This window comes from Montipora foliosa, chromosome 8 (assembly GCF_036669935.1).
Source record: "Montipora foliosa isolate CH-2021 chromosome 8, ASM3666993v2, whole genome shotgun sequence".
Taxonomy (NCBI): domain Eukaryota; kingdom Metazoa; phylum Cnidaria; class Anthozoa; order Scleractinia; family Acroporidae; genus Montipora; species Montipora foliosa.
The window spans coordinates 44,931,270-44,953,666 of record NC_090876.1 but is presented as its reverse complement, the minus strand read 5'-3'; the positions used below and the strand labels follow the sequence as shown (position 1 = coordinate 44,953,666).

Genomic DNA, 22,397 nt, shown 5'->3' with positions numbered 1-22,397 from the left:
ACACAGATCATAAAGTTAACAAGGTAAGTGTTAATCGAGAGGCTATCAAACCACCGATCGTGAACGAAAGTTCCAAACAAATTGCAAAATATTTTTCAAATAAAAGAAATCTAAACCTTCCATACCTCGCTTGAGCACTTTTAAAACTATTTAAGATCTTCTGAAGTGTTTTTGTGGAGAAAATTAAGCAATAAAAGATACCATACACCAAATTTTACCGCCGTTGTCGGTTCACAGGCCACCCGCGCCAAAGTTCAACATCGTATTAGCCAATCAAAAAGCTGATGCGACAATTTTTCACTGGTGAAAATAACGATATAGCCAATCGGAACGTCGATACGTCGTTTTTCACTAGTGAAAAAAAATCGTATGACCAATCAGCTGGCTTCTCTAGCGCAAAGAGAGTATTTTTATCTCGATCCTTTTTGGCGCGTAAATCTCGGTACGTATATAGTAAAATACGCTAACGGTAAATTATTGGCATCCGACTTAGCATCAATGGACGAGCCTTTAGAAGAACGCCGTTTGAAAGTATACAAACCGGCTTGAACTGTACTTTTTTAATGAATGCATGAAGAATGAAAATTTTAGCAATTAGATGTAAAACATTGCACTAAAAACGCACTGTTAAGGACGTTCGCGCTAATTGTTTGTGCGCAACGTTACTGCGCAGGTAACGCGACTGTAATATGTCACGCATTACTTCGAGCATTAGTGAAGTTGAGGTTTTAAAACCTTTGCAAAAACCGTGGACGATAAGTCTTGCACAGCTTTGGATCAGAGAAGATCGTGATCAGTCAAAATTGATTTAAAATATTTTTGAAAGTCAAGTAGACTACTGCACGACTGATATTCGCGAGGTTTTATCAGTCGTGCACTAGTCTACTTGACTTTCATACAAATTTTTCAAGCATCAGTTAAAATAACATGGCGACAAAAACGCCGAGGAAAAAATTCCAGGCCGGCAAAAGAATGGCACATTTATTTCCGAATCGTCATGAAACTTCAAAGAGAAGTGAGCGGGAGGATGGAAAAGCTCTGGAAAAGGTAGCTGATCGAGTAGACTAGTGGCTGAAAGTTTGGAAAACTCGAGGACGAACCGTTGCGTAAATTTAATGGAGCTGTTTCTTTTTTTATGTTTTTATTACCCTACGAACTTAAGTTCAAAGTGAATGCATGTTTTTAAAGTTCTTTTCCTTTACTTTCGTGAAAATTGAGCAGTATTTTCGTCCTCGTCCGCTTGAATAGTGCGGACCTGCGTGGAAACAATCAGCGATTGAATTTCACAAAAAACACACTCCAGAGGATGAGCATGACGGCAATGGAGAGATATTATACAAAACACCAACCAAATGAAGATGACCCCTGCTTAAAACTTCGTTGCTATGCTCGAGAAAGGTTTTTTTTGCGGTAAAAACCTTTAATCTCTTCAACGATAGATCCTCTCTTGGGTTCCAGTCCTTGCCCGACAGGTCACGCAAAAGCGTGACAAACGAACTTTTCCAAGAGCTTTGCAAAATCACATCGATTTTACTCGTTCAGATCATCGGTGACCCCTATTTTTTTAATCATGAATCACTTACTTTACTTACTATCTACAAGTTATGATGAAATGAAAAAATTCTCACCGTAAGAAGTTATCTTTTTTTAACATTTTCTTTCCTCGTGCCATCGAATTCCTGTAGTGGTTGCAACGGATAGAGCTTACGAAAACGCTCGTCGAGGATGAACTCTACTGTTTACCACATCCCTAGCGGCATACAGTTATCTAAAAATCTCACTCCTAAAAACCTATGCACGGAAACTTTCACACCAACAGTTTATTTTTATGATTTTCGATGGATGAGCAGATGAGCCTACATCTCGCTATTACGACCGATTTCTCGAAATTAAGGCATTTTTCAACTGCCATTTTCTCCGAAACAAAGTCGGTGACCCCCAATTTTTTTTTCATTTTTGGAGTAAGTACTTTATGACCTAACTCTAGGCGAGAAATGAAGAAAATCTCACTGTAGGAAGATTTTGGCGCGAACGTCCTTAATAAAAACACCTTTGTTTAAAAGGGGGAGACGTTTCGACGTCAGCTACACATCACTGTGAATTTTAGTATGTATATTAGTATCATCATTCTGATGATGCCAACATAACCTTTGCTGGTAGCACATTGACTGATCTTGAGAACGGCTTAAATTCAGAGTTAAGAAGTCTTAATATATGGCTCATTTCCAACAAACTGAGCTTGAATGTTGGGAAGACCGAATTTATGGTTATTGCATGGGTCAAACCAACGGTTAAATTCGTTCTCAGACAATCAGGTAAACGTTGAGATTGATGCTAAATTAAAGAAGCTAAATCACTAGGCGTGATAATTGACGAACACCTCTCATGGTCTAATCATATAGGTGATCTTAGCAAGAAGATATCTTCAGCTACAGGCGCCCTTAAGCGAATAAGACCATACATGCATGACAAAGTGCACTGCCCTCCAAATCTATCAAGCGTTGGTCTTCCCCCACTTTGATTATTGTAGCTCCGTTTGGGGCAATTGCAACTTAACCTTAAGTGATAAACTTCAAAATATCAAAATGATATGCAAACAACACGAATGCTACTGCTAATTATGCACTTTACTTCAACGGTAAAATCTAGAATCTTGTACCAACTCTGGTTAAAACATCTCACATTTTCATCCTACTAGTAACAAGATCTGCGTCTATTTCTATTTGATTGGATACAAATTAGAGAGATACAACTTTGTCGCTAATATTGCAATAACTTGGTAAACTTCGCAATCAGGAGAATTCCTATTCACTATAGTTATTTAAATTTTGTCATAAAATTATGTAACTTTGAGTTCCTCAGTGGTTGTGTCGAACAAAGACAAACTTACAGCAACAACTTCCTTCTTACTTAGCGTTAAAGAAATTCATTAATTACGAGGCCTTAAGAGCTCAACGTCTGATCAAGTGCTGTAAAAAAATGTAAATGGAATTTGTTTACCCACGGAACACCTTAAGAGCGCTCAGGAACTCGTTCAACAAGTCTCCGTGCTTTCTCGATCGAATTGGAATTTGGCAGTGCTGGTTTTTCTGGAGAGGGGAAAACCGGAATACCCGGAGAAAAACCTCTGGATGCAAGGAGATAACTCAACCCACATATGACGCTGGGACCGGGAATTGAACCCGGACCTGATCTTATTAAACATTAAAGATTGGCCCAATTACTTAAGGTCATCCACAGGGGCACCCAACGAATCTGTTCCTCACATTATCTGTTCCCCAGAGGAATCTTGCTGGCTGGCAAAAATACAGGTGTTTCGATGAGCTGGCTGGGAAATTTTGTTATTGATAGAGGTTTTGCCTGGGAATTACTGACTTTTTCTAGCATTTCAACCCGAGCTGGCTGTAGAAACTCTGAAGACTGAGGACAACTAAAAAAAAAAAAAAAAAAAAGAACCCCTTCCCTCTCCCAGAGAATATTCACAAACATACGACGGCTGGTCAGAGTGATTGCGCTTGCGGAAAAAACCTGTTTTGTCCCGCTTTTGTCGCTTTTGTTCGGTCGTTTTGGATCGAGGGATTTGAAAGCGCGCGGAATTCCTGACTGGGAAATAAATTTGATCAGCTGGCTGGGAAACCAACCAATTTTATCTAGCTGGCTGGGAAATTTCTTGTGTGTCTTGCTGGGAAAAAGGAACAGATGATGTTTTCCCAGCAACACTGAAAAACACCTGAAAATGCCTTAATAACATTTATTTTCATTAACTGGGGTATAATAATACATTTTACAACAAATTGGTCGTTGGGCGCCCCTGCATCCACACCATGCATGTTAGCGGATGACACCCAAATCTCTTCGTCTTATAACTACCTTAACTATCTTATAAGCGAGGATAAAAGCAAGCATATATTTAAAAAGAAATGCTTATGCAAATTCTTGCAGCTATTAACCATAACAAAAAGGAAATTTATTGCCCAGAGGAAAGAAATGGATTTATGCTGAGTGTGGCATACTTAGTTATTTTCCATGTTACTATTTGGGCACTTCTGCCATCCGGTATTTTCTCTAGATCGTTCACCATTTTATGCAAGATAGGCGGAGGCTGATTCAACAGAGTCAAATTAATTTTCCCTCCCCACCCTCCCTATTTTTACTTGCTTGTGGATGGCGGGTGTCACCTCACCTTTGCTGGGATCATGTCTTCTATATTTGGGTATTTCCTAGGTTACCCTGCTGATTTTCAATAAATGGTCTAGCCCATCAGGGCTTGGACAAAATATCCCAAACATATGTGGTATTATTTGTGTCCCAGCAAACGTAGCTCGCCCAGAACAATGCCTTGCGAACAATATCAGTCAGACTGTTTGGAGCATAAAGCATAAAAGACAATTATGTGCTTGCTTTTAACCCGACGCGCACCGTGATTCGTTTCTTGAAACTCCGAACTGGCTTTTGCTGACTTAACTTTGACATCGTCCCTGTGCGTCAATTGCTTATAGGGAATAAGCTTCAAACGCCTCTGAGACAAAAGTCATGTTTAGTGGTTCCTCCTATAATCCGAATAATATGAATATCGAACAACCTGTTGTAGTGAATAACTGTACCGATCCAGTAGGGATAGCCATCTTGATAGGCAGTGCAGCCGTAGTGCTTTGTGCTGCCCATTGTGGGACAATTACGGCCAAACTACTCAGATTGCATGGTCATGCACTATATTAGTCTCTGTCCTTTTTATTATTATTTTGTACAAACACCTTCTCCATGAAAAGCAGCCTGGAGTTGTCGGGACTCCAAATTAAGTATTACCCACCGACCTATCTACAGAGGAACTCTTAATGATACAAATTTATCTTCCCCTCCCCCCGCCCCCCTCCTCCGATCGCGATCAGTAAAAAATGTTTGGATTTATTGCTGCCAAATTACTCAACAAATGATTGTTAAGCCTAAGATACAAATTTATGACCAATTTCTCTACCATTGCTTCATTTGCATAGTTTCCAGTGGTCTTCCCTGCTCGCTTCCTGCTATGAAAATGACCAAGGGCCTGCATTTTTACGTCTCAGTGGTCATATTTCTGGAGTTTCGCGTGTCTTTCTTAACATGCATGCGCGGATGCTCAGCAGTGCAAAGTTGTTTATTCCAAATATGGTATGACGTTAAGAGGTCACGTGTTTCAGGAAATCAACACCGCAGACATCTTGACCTGGGGACAGTTATGTAACTCCAACATCCGATGTCAAAGCCTCGATTACGTCATGAGTCGATCTTTCTGTGATTTAAATAGTCGGACAAGGGAAGCAAGACCAGATGATTATGTTCAAGACTCAGAACGGATCTATGTCACAAGACCCAGCAAAAGAGGTATCGTTGTTTTGGGTTTTAACTAAACATAAAGCCGACTGAGGGTGTCATTGCAGCCAAAGACTCTCGATAAGGTAAAAAAGTAGATTAATGATAGATAGATAAATAAATAAATAGATAGATAAATAAACAAGAAAAGCCTTTAACAGGCAAATGTACTTGAGCACGTTTTACTTAAGTTTGTTTAGCTTGCGTTAGAAGCGTTGCCGTATGAACGAAAGCTCCCGCTTTTCATCCGCACAGCAAGTTAATTGACCAGCCTCCTGCGCTGAATGCGAAAACTATCATCAAAGGTCTTCATTCACACGGAGTGCTTGCTATGCAGGCCAGGTTTTGCTTAATCTTTTTCTTCGGAAAAATGTAGCAAGCCACCTTAGTTTACGTATTTAGTTCTATTAAAGAGATCACACACCTTCACATAGAGTGTTTCACGTGACGTCATGGCAGCCATGTTGGTGTCCTTAAACAAAGGAAAGGCGGCCACGTTGGTGCCCCCAACTAATCCTCTGGGAATTGAGCTCTATTATCATAGAAACGGTTTCTTTTGTTTCGTCGGAAAAACAAGGTTACTGATCACGTGAGTGAAAACACTCTATATAAATAAAACTTCCATCAATTTAAGCCATTGTTTGCAACTTCACAGTTCCCCTGGGCTTCATTCAGGAAGTGCCTGCTGAGTCATGCTCGGAGATCAAAGCGAGTGAAGGAGACAGCGTGGTCAGTGGCAATTACTGGCTTGATTCAATAAAACCAGGCCAACCTGTGTTGGTTTCTTGCAAAATGTCAACTGGAGGTAAGACGTTAGAGCCATTTAAGAGCTGATTCGCACCCAGCTGGCACTTTTTATCGCTCCATGGCTAATTCAATACATTATAATAATCAATTGAGGCCTCGTCTACACGTCATAATTTGAGGGGGGGGGGACGGTTCTTTACATAAAAACAATACAAGTTATTTACTTTTGGGACTGCATCATGTTTCAGTGAACTAGATATCCCTTGTTTTGATGCAAAGAACCGGCTGGTATTTTTTACAGGCCGCAGGTCAATGTTTTAATTAATTACCAATACAGAAAGCATCTTAAACATTCATAAAAGCTAACCTTAGGCATAAAAAAGTAGTTAGGCCTAAGGTTAGCCTTTATGCTTAATTAGGATTCTTTCTGTATTGGTAAAACAACGACCTGTGACCTGTAAAAAATCCCAAAATCCCAAAATGAATTGTATTATGGGATTGGTGAAAGTAGCGAATTGACGGTAGCTTCCTTTACTTAGAATGCCACGACTACCAAGTATTGAGCAATGCTGACAGAAAAACGACAAATGGTGCATCGCCTCGACATTGCGACAACGCTCTTGGGCCAGCTTGGTTTCGTTTCCAAGGAAACGCTGGGACAAGAATTCCCAATTGGTACGTTCCTCGCAACAGATGCGGAACACACGCAACCGGGTGGTTAAATGGCACTCATCCCCTGGAACACGAGGGAAATGTGACACGAACGGTCTGTTTTAACTGGAATTCGAATTGCTGTAACTGGTCCGTGAATATTCAAGTGCGGAATTGCAGTGGTTACTACCTGTATTACATCAGTGGAACATACTCTTGTCATCCTTGTCGCAGCACTGACTGAGAGAGAACTGGATGCTGACAAGATTATAGGCAGCAGATTAGCGGTTGTGTATTTTTTACTCAAAACAAACTCTTCCAACCCTGAGCAGGGACTTTTCTCTTTCTTTGCAATTGAGTAGCTCCTTTTCTGATTAGGGCTTAAGTTCAGATGGATTCTATGGGATTTCTAGTGCTAAAAATTATCCTTTGATAGCTTACTCACGTTGCGTCGTCACCGCGTCAAAGCACACCGGTGGCTCAGTTGGTTGAGCACCACGCTGGAGCACCGGACTGCCATGCGGGAGGTCGTGAGTTCGACTCCGGCCGGACCAACACTCAGGGTCTTTAAATTACTGAGGAGAAAATGCTGCCTTTGTAATTACATCCGCAAATGGTTAGACATTCAAGTCTTCTCGGATAAAGACGATTAGCCGGAGGTCCCGTCTCACAAATAACTTCCATGTTCATTAGTTCCCTGTTGGACATTAAAGAACCTACACACTATTCGAGAAGAGGAGGGGATGAAGTTCCCGGTGTTGTGGCTGTCCTCTGTGAGTATATGGGTGGGTAGGTATAGCAGGTCCACATCAGCTGAATAGCTGCCAAAACTTCAACCTGCTTTAATTAACAAATAAATAACAAACAAACAAACAAACCGCAATGTTAGTGGACGAAAACAAAGATCTCTCATTAGCTCGTCCACCAGCAATTTTACATTACATGATCACTGTTATCTGTGTCTCTAGAGTCTAGTTGCAAACCACTTATAGGGTGTTTTCACTCACGTGATCAGTACCCTTGTTTTTCCACCGAAACAAAAGAAAACGTTTGCATGATAATAGAGCTCAATTCCCGGAGGATTAGCTGGATACACCAAAATGGCTGTCGTGACGTCATGTGAAAACACTCTATATGATCAATGGAGTCGAGTTTTGCAAATAGATGGTCATTCCAAGACCATTTGTATAAGTACTATTCAAGACAGTGAATAAGCACATATTATCATCTTCATTAAATAAGCTAAATTCAGGGAAATAAAGTCCAGTTTGTATGAATAAAAAACAAAGAAAATTATTTCCTTGAAACCCAACTATGTTCCTTTTATTGACGAATTGGATTTGAAAAATAAGACTGGTCCTATCGAACTAAAATTATTTGTAAAAAAAATTAACTACCTATAAAAACTAGCTTTAAACCTTTACATTTATGTTGCATTCAGTTGTACCGTTTTAACCTGTTGCACCTTTTTAAGTACTTAGAACAATTATTAACCAAGAGTCCATCACCTAAGTGTACGGATCTGGTATCAGGTTTGTCCCCATCAGTTTCAGAGAAGTGTCTATTTTTAGATGAAGTTTTGTGGGAAAATAGACAATAGAGCGTTTTCACATGACGTCACGGCAGCCATACTGGTGTTCCAAACTAATCCTCTGGGAATTGAATTCTATTTTTATGCAAATAGTTTCTTTTGTTTCATCAAATTAGCATCCATTTTAGTCACGTGAGTGAAAACGCTCTATAGACCAATTGTTGTACCCAATTCAGATCTCCCTGGGTTAAGATTCTTTGTGTACTGTATTTGCAGTATAATGTAACATCCACATTTTAATGATATGAAAATAACTGGAACAAAACGTTTTATTCCCAAAGGCTTTGAATTAAGTACAATATTGCAAGCCTTTCTCTAGCTTGAATTCACTATAGATGGTTTTCGATCACGTGATGAGACGGCCATGTTTGTGGACAAAGCAATAGCAAATATTGGCTCATGTTTTGCGTTATAATCGAGTAAAATTCCCTAAAGACTTTGTGCTCTGTTGTTCTGTACACAAACATGGCTGCTGTGACGTCAGGTGAAAGTCATCTATTATCGTGGATTCTTAACTTGCTTTGAATTCACTATTACCCGTAATCTAGAAGACTGAAAGCTTGATATGGATTATGGAAAGTGGCCATATATTTTTTTAAAGACAATTTAAGTGTGTGGACATAGCGCTCAAACCTGGGAATGTTGATTAACGCGTCACCTGATCACTTAACCACCACACCGCTATTTGGTCAAGGACAATACACATTAAACAACTATGAAATGAACTGTTAGTTATAGAAATGCAGTACGGTAACTGTATACCGTAGCAGATTAGACAATAGAGAGCTTTAGATTCTAGGACGAGGACAACTGCGAGAAGTAAAGTATGTCTGATAGAACAACAGTGACCGCGCGCGCAAACCAGCGTCATTTCGGCGGGAAAAACGTGATACCGTCGTCATTTTAGTACGAGGTTTTGCAAAAATGTCGTCATGTCAAAGCAAGTCAACAACACCATAGCTCTCTTGGCATTTTTCGATCAGCAAAAAGGTTCAGTTACCAGCAAAAAGAATAACTCAGCAACCTATACGGCTAATAAAGAGTAAGATTAATCGTACGGGTTATAAATTTTCTAAGCATTTTCGCTAAAAATGGGCAGTCAAAACTCGTACTCGTTCTCGTCCTAGGATGTCCAAGGTCTCTACTGTTACGTCTTTATTATACCGTTAAGTTACAAGTTGGCACTGTACTTTGTTTAATAATTTAGGTCTAAGCTTTGATTGTCGTGAAGTTTGCTTACCGACCTTTTTAGTGTTTAATATTGTTTGCTGTCAAATAATGTTTAAAGTACAGTCAAACCTGTATATAACAGCCAACCTTTGGGACTTGAGAAACTGGCCGCTTAATACAGGTGGCTGCTTAATACAGGATCACTAAAAATACTCACTGGGCGTGGTCTAATATCAATTTTAATGGCGTATCATACAAATACACTTCATGCAAGGAAACAATAAAACAATCAACACTCTTTCAAGCAATCTACTGGCTTTAAACTAACTTAGAATTAATTATTCTTCAGCAGCGATATTCTATGGGAGATTTAAATAAATGTTTTTCTTTTTTTTTTTTATGGCGCGGTGTCTTGATCGTTATTGATGAAGCGGAAAGAAACGATTCCTATAGATGAGAAACTCCAGGTTCAAATCCAATCCACGGATATGAATTTTCACTTCCTTATTTTCTCTGCTTCCTGGGACCATGTCCTAAATTAACGATAATAGTGAATTCAAAGCAAATTAAGAATTTCACGATATTCGTGAATTCAGAGAAGAGATCGTGTTGAATATTGAGTTAGCCGACACTTTTTCTGACGCTGATGGGTACTAGGTCAGCTTGGGTGAATCTTAGTCTTGGGTGATGGACGCACTTTGAATAGTTCCTCTTTCGGAAAGGCAAATAAGATATTTGAAATGTAAGCAATGAAATCACCACAGGGAAGGGATGAATCTTAGAATGATGGAAAGGGGTTCTTTGAATCTCATTTTGACATCATTTTTATGAGTTAACAAAATTAGACTAACGTTTTTACAGCATGCCAATAAAACCCTTAATGCCTTCACGACAAGAATTAAACATTGGGGAACATTCGGTAGAAGGGCTTTAGTATTGTGCATTTTTGCTTATTTTTATATCGTTGTTGTTGTTGTTGTTGTTGTTGTTTTTGAACTTTTATAACCTAGAGTAGCCATTATTGAGGATGGAGGGGTCAAGGTTTGTTTAACGTACTTTTGACACTGTTGAACAAATTAAACAATCTAGGTTTAAATTTTCTGGTTATTGATTCAACGAAGTGTTTATAATCAAGCATTGAAATAAAATGTTACCTTTGTGAGATTTCTAAAACATTGATATTTTTTTTGTAAACATTGTGAACGGGATTGTCGTTAATATTCTAGTCTAAATATTCAAAACAAATGGCTTTTATACAAGAATATATTTAATGACACGCTATCCTCTAGCAAACTGTTAAAAACAAAATATAAAGAAATAAATATAATCAGAATCAACTAACACGTACTGTTGTCCTTGAAGTCAATATCGTTGCATAAAAATACTGAACAGTTGACCGTTTTATTCACTGATTAAAAAAAGAACTGCAGAATTGTTGGGAGGCGACGATTCCGAGGGCGGGGCATTTGCCCTCTTTCTTCGTCCCCACCCCGGGGCATTTAGACAGCTTATGTGTCCCCACCCCTGGGAATTTGCCCATTTTAAAAAAAAAAGCTAATGCCCTGGGGTTAGCCAGGGGGATGGGCACTGCTGGAATTGACTGATGCATAAAGACAGACAACAACATGGCATCAACGCAAACAAAAAAGCAAATGAGAACATTGCGTGACTGCGTGGATGACGATCATCGTGGAAGTGCGATTTTGTTTTTTTTGTCTTAATAAGTAAACATTACAATGCTATTTTAAAGAGTGAAGCTCAGCGAGTCTTCAGTGTTTCTGGCAGTTGGCGTATATTTCATAAACTCCAATTTCAGCATCTTCGGAAATTATCTTAATTTCGAAAAACAAACTCCGATTTTCGGAAAGAATAAGTCAGACGCTCGCAAAAACCAACTTCGATTTTAAAACACACAAAAAAAACAAAGTCCGATTTCGCGAAAAAAACTAATATGTCTCTTAAGAACTTTCATAGCTTCCGTAAGTTCCTTAACGTTTTTGACTAATTTCCACCATAAATGAAGGACATTCGAAAACAACAGTACAGGAGAATAACGACAAAAATTGAAACAAAAAAAAATGAAAAAAAAGGCACCCCGACCGCGACCCCGACCCCGGCCCAGGCCCCGGCCCCGCGTTTTGGCTGCTACCGCAGGAAACAGAACAATTTATTCACTGTTGCTAAGCGACTTAATTAAAACCAATGAGTTTTAATTAATTTACAAAATTAATGAAAAATGCCCGCTGTCTCAGCCAATCAGCATTTAGTAATTTTGCCTTCTCTGTTATATACAAATTTCTTCCTTTATTGCGATGGCTTTTCGGCCAAAAAAATTCGCGACAATGAACCGGTAATGCTCTTTCTGGTACCAGCGCCCAAGAACAATATACACTTAATGTATGGCGATGGAAACTTGTTAGTTTTGTTTTCCCGAGACTCCTAATGTTTCCCTCGACTTCGTCTCGGGAAACATCAGGATTCGAGGGAAAACAAAACTAACTAGTTCCGAGGGATCATATACAGTGCTTTGTTACATATTAAGACTTTTCCTTCAACAATCGCAGCAAAACATCCAGAGCGGGCAACGATTGCGGAATTGTATCCCGGTAGGGGTACATTTTCAATTTGGTCAGGGGCATGTGACCAAGAATTAGCCAATCACAGTGCTCGTTTTAATGAGTGAAAGTTTAGGTATATAACAATACTTATTGTCACCTCCATTTTGAATTCAGGATATACGTGAAGCAGCTTTAAACAATATATAATGCAAAAGGAGTATAAAAATCTCTGATTTGGCGATTGAACTCATACATTTTCACAGCAATGTAGTGCTTGCACTTTAAGTTTCGCTTCACAAGACATGCTAGAAAATCGTTATTTTCCAGTCATTTTTCTCTTCATTTCCGCATTTCATGCCTTGAGGGTATCTTCAAATCAAGGTAAGAATTATTTTCTTCATTATACAGAGTTGCTTTAGTTTGCAGCTGATTATTTAGTCCTTGACTGGAATAAGGTAGGCTATTTTAAACACCGCAGAACGTATGAGACCCCAACTGAGTGAACAATTGTTCTTACACCAGTCAGATGATATGTTCAACTTTCCTGTGGCATTCCTTTCGACGGGTTCTACAAATAATATATTAATTCACCATTTCTTGAAGGTTTCTTTCCAAAAATTCAGCGTAAGAGATATATCGTTCGTGGCTTGGTTCGTCTAGTAAAGCTTGAAAATCCGATTATTCAGCTCATTCGCAAGGACGTTTAGAAAGGAAGAATTTAAATTTAAAGATTTCTTATTCTAGATGGTCAAGGGAACCCTGCAGATGACCTTTTTATCCCTACATCCCGTTCAGTGCTACTTTGAACTCGATTCCCTTTATCTCCCTCTTTTTAGAGGAATGTAAAATTCAAATTTGTGCTACTCAATTGTTCATTTTTCTTGGGGGCTTTACAGGACGAATGACAATAACCGTATCTGGCTGGAGGCAGACCAGTTACGGCTATTTAAAAGCGCAGTCTGAGTGAGAGGTGCGATATTCACCGAACAATGGTCGGTCGCTTTGACAGTTAAGTAGCTATTTTACGGCAAGAAGACACCAACCACTCGTCGATATCAAATTTTGGATTGCCAAAAATTCAAAATGGATAGCAGTCGTCACAAATTGTTGTTGCAATGGTGGGACTCAATTGTTCGCTCTTCCGCTGAGGAAAAGTTTTGAATACTCTAACGATATTGTAAGAAAAAATGTCTAGTTAACGTGAAATAAATAATCAATAACTGTTTTCCATGTGTTACAAAGTAAATTCTTCCCTCACTGGCCAGACAAAATAAATATTTTATTGACGTTTCTTATCTTCTCGCGTTTGATTCGTCATCGTGATCAAAATGTTAATAAACTTGGCGACAGGTACAGGTTTATGGTACAGACGGTCACTTTTCACAGGTCACTCGTTACAAAACCTTTACTGATGCTAAACTTTATAGGCTTCGGTAGGCCTAAATTAAAAGCAATGTTAAGACGTAAGGTTAGCCACTTGTTGCTTTAGTATAGGGAAAACAATGACCTGTATCGAGTGACCTGTTACTGTGAAATGTGACCTGCCGAGAATTTTCGTTTGCCAAGGACCTGTTTCTCGGCGATTTCTTGAAGTAGGGAACCCAATTCCACAATTCACTTGGCTTTATGAGACATTGAAGGGGCCCTGCCAGGAGTGGGTTGGGGTCCCGTGTCGCTTGTCTAAATTTTAAGATCAATCAATCAAATCAATTAACTTTATTTCAAGCACAGTAAATAGCTCAGCAAGCTGGTTTTCAGACGTGCCGTGTAAGAATTACAAAATATAAATGCTAAAAATTACAAGAATTACAAGATATAAATGTTAAAACGTCTAATGAACTAGATATAACTTAGCGCTAGATACTATTTTATTAATGTCGAGGAAATTTAAACAATAGTAATAATTAGTAACAATCATAATTTACTATGTAATAATTATTATACGAAACAAGCCATGTAAAATGTGGCCGAGCGATTTTACATGGCTTGTTTCGTATTATTATATAGTAAATTATAATTGTTCTCGTGTCGGTGCTTTGTCAATGTTTCACACATTGCTGTGACCGTTGCTGTCGGAAATTTACAGAAAGGATTTCACTGTAAGTGCTGTCGCTACTTTTTAGGCCATGTCGCTAGTCGGAATTTACCCTGGCAGAGCCTCATTGAACTTTGTCTCATATTTGTTCTTTTGTACCTGGGAACATCACTTATAGAACAAAACTCCTGTAGGCGTTTACGCGGGATGGGTCGATGTAAGCATTAAAACGTTTTCTAGCGATAATCAGAGTCTGTTTACGCTGCCTAGCAAACAAGCTTGCGTCAGAAATGCTCCTGCTTGCATTAAAGTGGCAACGAGGAAAACCTGGAATTTGAACAGTGGAGTGGCAACGACACAAGAAATGTTCTCACATGAAGTAAATTAAGAAACTGATCAGGGCTTAAAGGGTGGTCCCTGTGAAGATATGTAATTTTACTGCACGAAAGGGCCATTTTCAGTCTTCGGTTTTGTAAGTTTTAGTTTAGCCAATGCAATGAAGGACATTTAAGTCTCATGAGAGCAGCTGACAATCTCCGAATGTTTTGTTATACAGGCACAGGTTTGGAGAATAAGATAATTTGTTTTGTCTTGAACCAAGGGAAAACACCTACTCCCGTTGGTCCACCGAAGCCTTGTTGGACGGGGTTAAAAAACTTGAATGGGAGACCGGCCAGTGATCACCCTCGTGTTGACATCATTGAAGTCGCGCTACTCGGAGTCTACTAATATCCCAGAACGCTGATATTGCATAAATACATATTGTGCGATACCTTTGTTACTGAGTAATTACTAGAAAGCGGTACAAAAAGATTCTCCTAAAACATACAACTACTTTCTTTCAAATGCCTCGGCGATGACAAAACGGGAATCGAACGCACATCACTAATCCTTATTACAAGTTTATATCCTGATTATGTAGTGTCAGTATGGATATTACAAACGATAACAATAGGTGGGTTCATAGTAAGCTTAGTAAGTATACCTCAAGCATGCTTGAGGCGTACTTCAGATGTGAACGGGTCTAATTTCAGCGTAAGTAGGCAACTTTGTAGCCTTGGAAACGCGTGTTCTTCAAAGCCGCCGAAGTACACTTTCAAGTTACGTTCAACCAGGCTTACTAGTTTACTTACGCTTTATCAAAACAAGATCAGGAAATTGAAACATCAATCAAACTGTGATGAAATATCCCGTTTGCATCTTGCGGGAAATTGAAGACACGCACATCTCACTCGATTGCTTACTTCAGGGCCGAGGTTTACGAACAAAGAAAAGGGCATGGAAAACTCAAACTTTTATCAACGTAGGCCTTACTTCCGCTTACTTCCGCTTACTTCCGCTTACTTCCTCTGTGATGAGAAAGTGGTAAAATTGCTGAAATAGCAAAGCTTTCTGTCGTTGCAGTAAAATAATCATGAGAAACAAAAGGTAAGCAATTCGACTTGAAGTTTTCGAGGTTGCATGATGTACCTTGTGGTTGTTTTGTGCATGGAGTAGTTAAAATCCTAATCGCGCCATATGCATGCGTGCGAAATTATACCTCGTATCTTGATTGACAACCCCGATTGCTTCAAGCATACTTTTAATTCTAATGTGGACGCTTATCACGGTAAGTAGGCGTTCATGCTCTCAAGTGTACTTGAGCTCCTGCCAAACTTTAAGTCTACTTACTTCTCTAGTATGAACCCACCTAATAACTATAACACTAACATACCATGCAAGGATCGATTAAAAACGTATCATAGGTAATGAACGGTAATACAATATCTTCGATAGAGTGCCACGCTTAAATTTTATCCGAGTGAAGACTTTTACTCGATTTAACTCATTTTGCAATGCAAAAATTTTCCGCGAAATATTTTTTCCAAAATATTCACACACAAAAAGATATTTCTCGCTAAGCGTTGCATCTTTTACGTTCAAATAACCGCTCAAAATAAAGATTGTGTGACGATATTTCCGAAGCATTTTTTTTTGCAATTTCAATATTCACTGTCAAAATTTGCACAGCCGTAACAAAAATAACTTCACGTACGCGTGAAAGAAAAGTCGCATTTACCTTTTCGTCGCATGCTCACGCAAAACACAGGAATTTTTATCAATAGTCAAAATCCTTCCTCCATTCTTTAGCAATTGAACTTCCGAATTTCAGAGAAATCGATCCATCTGTGAATATTTTACGATTTTTTTTAGCGACGCGACCAAGGTCACGGGCAGAACGGGTGACCCGAAAACACTGACCCCCGGTCCATGGACCCCCCTCCGGACCGGGTCCATGGACTGCCTTACGGACCGGTCCACGGACTATCTCTACGGACCCCCTCTACGGACCACCCCAAAAAACACAGAATTACAAATAAATAACAAGTGAAAATTTGTTTATACCGGTTGTCTGGATAGACCACTCTTGCCGGTGAAATCTAGCCATTTCGCTCCGCAAATCAGACTAAGGCTCAGGTGTTGCCTATTCCTTCGCTGTTGACCGGAGTCTTCGAAACTAAGTTCTTCCACCATTTCCTGGGGCAAGTTCACAAACCCGCGGGAGAATGATCCGAACAAAATGGCGGAGGGAAAGAAAGAAAATACAAATAGAGCTTACTTATTATCAATCTTTTTCGAAGGATTCCGGTCCACAGCGAAGGAAGGGGCAATATGTGATTAATAGACTTTGTACCCGAGCCTGAGACTTATGTTGCTTTAGGGTGGTCCGTATGGGGGGTCCGTAAGGGTAGTCCGTGGACCGGTCCGTGAGAGTCCGTGGACCCAATCCGTAGAGGGGTCCATGGACCGGAGGTCAGTGTTTTCGGGTCACCCGGGCAGAACCGGGCAGAATCAGACAAAATTGACTTTGCGTAAGAAAAGGACGCTAACCTTTTATTCACATGAAAATCCTTTAATATTGCCATAAAAACCATGCAGATGTCTTCGCTAGGCTCTAAAAAAGCTCTCTATGTAACTTTTTCGTGATGTGGGAAAGTTGCTTCAAATTTCGTGTTTAGTAACTGCTTGCTAAGCAATTGAACTCTTCGTTTGATAACTTATAACCGTAACAAGCCGCTGAACTCGTTGGTTTCATTGCTGAACACACCGTAGTGAATTCATTGATTCGATGGGCAAACTCGTTGGTTTGATCGATGGCAAGAAACAGGTTCTCAGTTGGAAGTACACTCCATGCAAGTATTCACAGTACAATACAACCAAAAATCCAAGAATTCAATCTCCGTTCACTATTTGACCAGTGAAAAAACTGGTTTCTTCGATTGGTTTCTTCAGATTTCATGAAGATTCCGGGAGTGTTGTGCTTGATCAGCGCGTTATTCACGTGATTAAACACAAAGCCTAACCATGTGGTAAAGAACCTGCATGATTCAAAACGCAGAAGAAATTTAGGTGGTCCACAATACTTCTCGGTTTGACTGTTTAAGCCCATGATATTTTTAGCCATGAGTCGGTTTGGTGTTAAATTCCCATTGATTGCGGCGGTTAATCAAAGCACATGGAAATTTTAAATATTGCGGTCGTGGATCTTTGCGTCAGATGTAAAGAGATGCCGTGGATTTATACACACACTCTTTCTTTGTGTTACTAGACTGCTTAGAAAATTCTCTTCAGGAAAATTGCGAGGTGACTTAATAATATCCGATTCACACCAACTAAACATGTTTAATTAAATAAACCAGGTTAAACAAAATAGAAATGAGCAACGGAAGGCTTAAAGACTGAAATTTACCTAGGGTTCATGTAAGTTCTAATGTGTTTCTTCATTGTGTTGAAGTTGGAGTCTACATTATGTCGGGTAGTAACTTGTATGAAGAAAAATTAAACCATGTTTAACTAGACAGCTTTTAAGCTTTGGTGCGAATGCGGTATTAGAAAGCAAAATAGGTCTGACTCAACGGCTATTATATAATCAAGTTGAAAAATTTATTCCGCTCTTTAAGATCCTTAGGTCTTCGTGATGAGAAATAAAAGTACGTGGTTATTATTAAAAGATCAGTTATCGTGATGTAGTTCTGTCATAAAGGGCAGTCATAACTTCCGGAATGTGCAACGCTTTGTTTATTTACATATTACGGGAGCCTTCCTCCGAATAGACCATTTTCGAATTCTCACGGCTGGACTGGATCTAGCATGGAATGGAGGCTAATGCGGGCAAATCTTTTCAAATGCAAATTAATTTGCCCGCATTAGCCTCCATTTCATGCTAGATCCAGTCCAACCGTTAGAATACGAAACTGGCCTATTGAATTCTTGATCGGGCGTTTTGACGGACCTGGTTATTTTCAGAAACTCTTTCCAGGGAAACAACGTTCCCTGGTTACAGTTAGCCAATCAGTGCTGTCAAGAGATTATCAAGGTAAGAGAGTGAATCCCCCATATAGGCCCTCTAACTAAGGTAATCCATCTAAATCTATTTTTAGACATGGTACCCAGTTCTTCCGCGAATTTTACTCGCGCGTTGCGTGGGCAACCTCGGCGGCTTTACACGCAAGGCCGCGCGAAACTTCTTGAGAAAAAATGGAGACAAATGTGGAAAAAAGTCCTTTATAATACGTTTTGTCGACGAACTTGACTTTAAACAGATACCGGTTGCAGTAAAAAGAAAGAAGAAAGAGGAATGTCCATCCGGACTAATTCTGATTGATTCAAACTGTGATAAGGCTGTTGGTGTCACCACCGAATCTGTTGCTGTTCGAACAGTCTATGAACAATTACTGACAAAAATATGCAGAACAAGGGTGAAAGTTTTCCTGCAAGCAATGAAGGAGAGGGACTAACAAAAACAAAAGAAAGTCGCGGTCGTAGATGTAAGTTTGCGAGATAAACTTAAGGGGTTTGTTGTAAGAAGCAAGAGACAGTAGCAGTATTACGGAGTTTGAAAATTTCCCAGCGGCAATGGCAAAGGGAACGTTGTGTAGAACAATGGCTCACCCTGCGAGTAGAGCCTCTTTTATCTCTTTTATGCGCGCAGTGGCTGTGCATGTACGTTATAAATAAATCTCTGTACATTTCTTTGTCGTCCTCTGCAAAACAACATCGTCAAATGATCAATTTCTGAGTTGTCTGGAAAGCATGAACAACGACGACTTATTTGCTAAATTTCCACTTCGAATTTATTGCTGTGTTCCAGATTTAGTTTAGAGATATTTTTTAGAATGAAAAACAAAGTAAATGACTTAAGAGTGTCACGAGATTCAAAACGTTGTCAACAGGCAACCTGTACCTGTGTTCTTGTAGAAATAGAAATTTCATTCAGCTGATTTATATGTGTCACACTTCACGGCTTCACAAACACTGAAATGGTTTCCCACGAATTACGCAACAGTCTTTTTGCTCCCTATATTGTTCACATAACAACACGAACCAACCTAACTTGGTCACAGTTACAAACGAATAATTGCATGATTCCTAGCAAAATTGAGGTTTAAAATTGCCCTTGTCGCTCCACGACTCGGGGAATTTCTATACCTTCTGAAAACATGAGTGATATTAATCCTTAATTTTACCCGGCTGCATGGGATGACCATACCAGAAGCATATAATTGAAGACCGCTTGTTCGACGGTGCGTTAGAAACTTCAACCTTGCGTTTCGAGGAAGCGCGGTCCGCCATTACTTATCTCCGTTGTTTCCTCCACGAAAACACGCAACGCGGGAAATCGCGCGAGTAAAATTCGTGGAAGAACTGGGTACCATGTCTAAAAATAGATTAAGATGGATTACCTTAGTTAGAGGGCCTATATGGGGGATTCACTCTCTTACCTTGATAATCTCTTGGTGCTGTAGATTACGCATTTACAGTTTCGCATAAGTTAGCTCTGGCTGAAACATGGCGGGCAGACGGGAATCGGAAAGCTCAAAATTCAGAGGTTGAAAGATGGATCCCTCAACTCTAGTGGATTGTTCTCTTGAGAAAATCCATGATGACAATTTCTCCATTTCACCTTCCCTCCGAGAGCTTTGGGGTTTGTTTTGGTTCGCTTTCCGGATCCTTTTTTAGCCGTATCGGCCCGTAGCTTCTTCGGACGAGAATCGCTTCGTTGTGTCCATCACTTTCTTGGCTACTTTCTAAATGACTCTCACTCTTACTCTCAGATTCTCCATTACCAGAGGTAATTTATGCGAAATCGTAAATGCGTAATCTACAGCACTGATTGGCTAACGGTAACCAGGGGAATGCTGTTTCCCGGGAAAGTGTTTAAAAAAAAATGACTAGGAATGTCAAAAGGTAAAAGGGGAAAAGAAGGCTCATATTCTTGGTTTTCACATGACGTTACGGCCGCTATTTTGGAGTCCCAAACAATGAAACGGTGGCCATGCATAGACTCATGCCATGGAGTCCTGATCCAATCCTCCTGGAATAGACCATATTCGTATTCTCAGTATTGGACTGGAACTAGCTTGCAATGGAGGCTAATGCGGGGAGATCTTTTCATATGCAAATACTTTTTAATATATTCCCCCGCATTAGCCTCCATTGTACGCTAGTTCCAATCCAATACTGGGAATACAAATATGGTCTATTGAACTCTGTCTCAGCTCTTTTGTTATGCAAACTTTTTCTTGATCTCTTTAACAGGCCTTATGAACGTGGGTTTCCTCCTTTGGGATTCAGCTCAAGCTAAAATTTACAAGTTTGATTTTCGAATTCGAGGCTCGGTGGTGAAATCAGCTACTCAGACGTCATCACGCATAGGGCTGTTTCAGGGAAACATCTCATGGATATACCCACCACGAGACCCGTACTAGGTTAAACCCTCATTTTACAGATTAAGTCTAAGTGCTCATATTTAGTTCTAGTAACTGATTTAGAACCGTTATTCTTTTAGAATTATGGTTGGTGTGTATATCCATGAGATCCTTGCCCTGGCATGTAACTGAATCAATCGAAAAACAAATCTCAGTCGTTGACTGAAACTCCAAGACAGAATGCGCCATCGAAGTTGTGCGCTCATAATCATGTGCGTTCCTGATAAAAATGAAATCAGGGGCTGTCTAGTATTTCCTGTTGAAAGGTACAAAGAAAAACGAGGCAAATGGAACTTTTTAAACATAATTTCGAACATTTTAAACTTTTAAGTTAACAGGATTCGTGGATTTCAAATTGATAATGGTTCCCTGATCGTATTTTAAATCATTTTGGTGTAGTCTAGTACTAAAATCTTTAGCTAGCTAGTTAACTTTCATTAAGTGAAGCTATGATCCTCGCAGTTATGAACGCAATTTTCGAAACTGAGTAGAGAAACCTGAGAATATGGGGACCTCAACAGGCTTTGACTTCGCGATACCGGTGCGACGGGAGGTCACGGGTTCAAAGCCCGTTAAAGTCCTGAAATTTTCAGGCTTCTCTACGCAATAACTAAAATTAGGCTCATAACTGTGAGGATCATAGCTTCACTTGATTTCACATCCGCAGTTCAATATATGATCCATTTCATATATCATTTCATTCGTTAACTTTAATTCTTGTTCCTTTTCTAAGTTTGTAAGTAACATAATATTTTATCCTAGGTTCCGAAAAATCTCTTCGATGTTGTTTTCCATCCGTCGACCCGACTCGGATCGACAACTTGATTCGAGTCGATCGAACTCAGTCGGTCCGCCGACATTTTCTACCCTCCTTATTCGTCGTTCTTGTTGAATTTTTCAAGTTTTTCGCAAACCGACTTCGCGTTAGACGGACCGACATATGGAGGGACTGGTCGAGTGGGCTCGACTCGGATCGAAGGGTAGACACAAGTCGATGGAATCGAGTCTACCCACCACGATCTGAATCAAATTGGGTGTACTGGACAACCCTCGTTGACGCGTAAGAACTGATTATCTCACTTTTTCCTTTCTTTTTATAGAACGAGTGACTCTGCTTTTTGTTGGTGATATCAGTTTTGCTGCTGTTACGAAGTACTACGTTGAGCATGGATATTGCACATACAACGATTCTTTTAAGGATGTAGCAACGTACATTAGAGAAGCAGATGTCTCTATTGGAAACTTAGAATCTCCATTTGTCGGCAAGAATGTGTATCCGCATATTTACAAAGGACGAAAGTTTGTCATATTGGATGCAAGTCCGAGCGCTGCTTCTGCACTGAGGTACAAATGATCCCCTTTCATTATTCTATGATTTACACCTTTTCCTTCGTGTGAGTGATTTCATTGTGTAACTTTTAAATATATCTCCTGTTTGCTTTTAAATTGAACTATTCAAAATTAATTCGGAATTCTGGGTTACCGATATGTCAAAAGAATATGTTAAAAGTTAATGAAACTTCTAGACTTCGGTCGAAGAGTGCCTC

General features: G+C 39.6%; 2 protein-coding genes across 3 annotated transcripts in view; both read left to right on the top strand.

The window, feature by feature from the left end:
* Positions 1-5,150: 5,150 nt before the first annotated feature.
* On the top strand, positions 5,151-6,991 carry LOC137968870 (pancreatic secretory granule membrane major glycoprotein GP2-like). Its single transcript, XM_068815342.1, has 3 exons — positions 5,151-5,361; positions 6,005-6,154; positions 6,636-6,991. Exons 1-3 carry the CDS (start codon positions 5,151-5,153, stop codon positions 6,989-6,991), a joined length of 717 nt encoding a protein of 238 aa, XP_068671443.1.
* A 5,244-nt stretch (positions 6,992-12,235) lies between these two features.
* LOC138013423 (capsule biosynthesis protein CapA-like) overlaps positions 12,236-22,397 on the top strand; it is a 22,451-nt gene continuing 12,289 nt past the window's right edge. For both annotated transcript variants that reach the window (XM_068860507.1, XM_068860506.1), the window contains exons 1-2: positions 12,236-12,447; positions 21,951-22,194. In XM_068860507.1, the coding sequence (XP_068716608.1) occupies positions 12,369-12,447; positions 21,951-22,194 (323 nt within the window). In that variant the 5' untranslated portion in view covers positions 12,236-12,368. The remainder of the gene's footprint in view (positions 12,448-21,950; positions 22,195-22,397) is intronic.

Excerpts from the sequence above, each read along its gene's own strand:
- LOC137968870 (XM_068815342.1), top strand. The coding sequence starts at position 5,151 with ATGACGTTAAGAGGTCACGTGTTTCAGGAAATCAACACCGCAGACATC. Across the intron at positions 5,362-6,004 it reads CACAAGACCCAGCAAAAGAG|TTCCCCTGGGCTTCATTCAG; the intron begins GTATCGTTGTTT and ends GCAACTTCACAG. Across the intron at positions 6,155-6,635 it reads TTGCAAAATGTCAACTGGAG|AATGCCACGACTACCAAGTA; the intron begins GTAAGACGTTAG and ends TCCTTTACTTAG.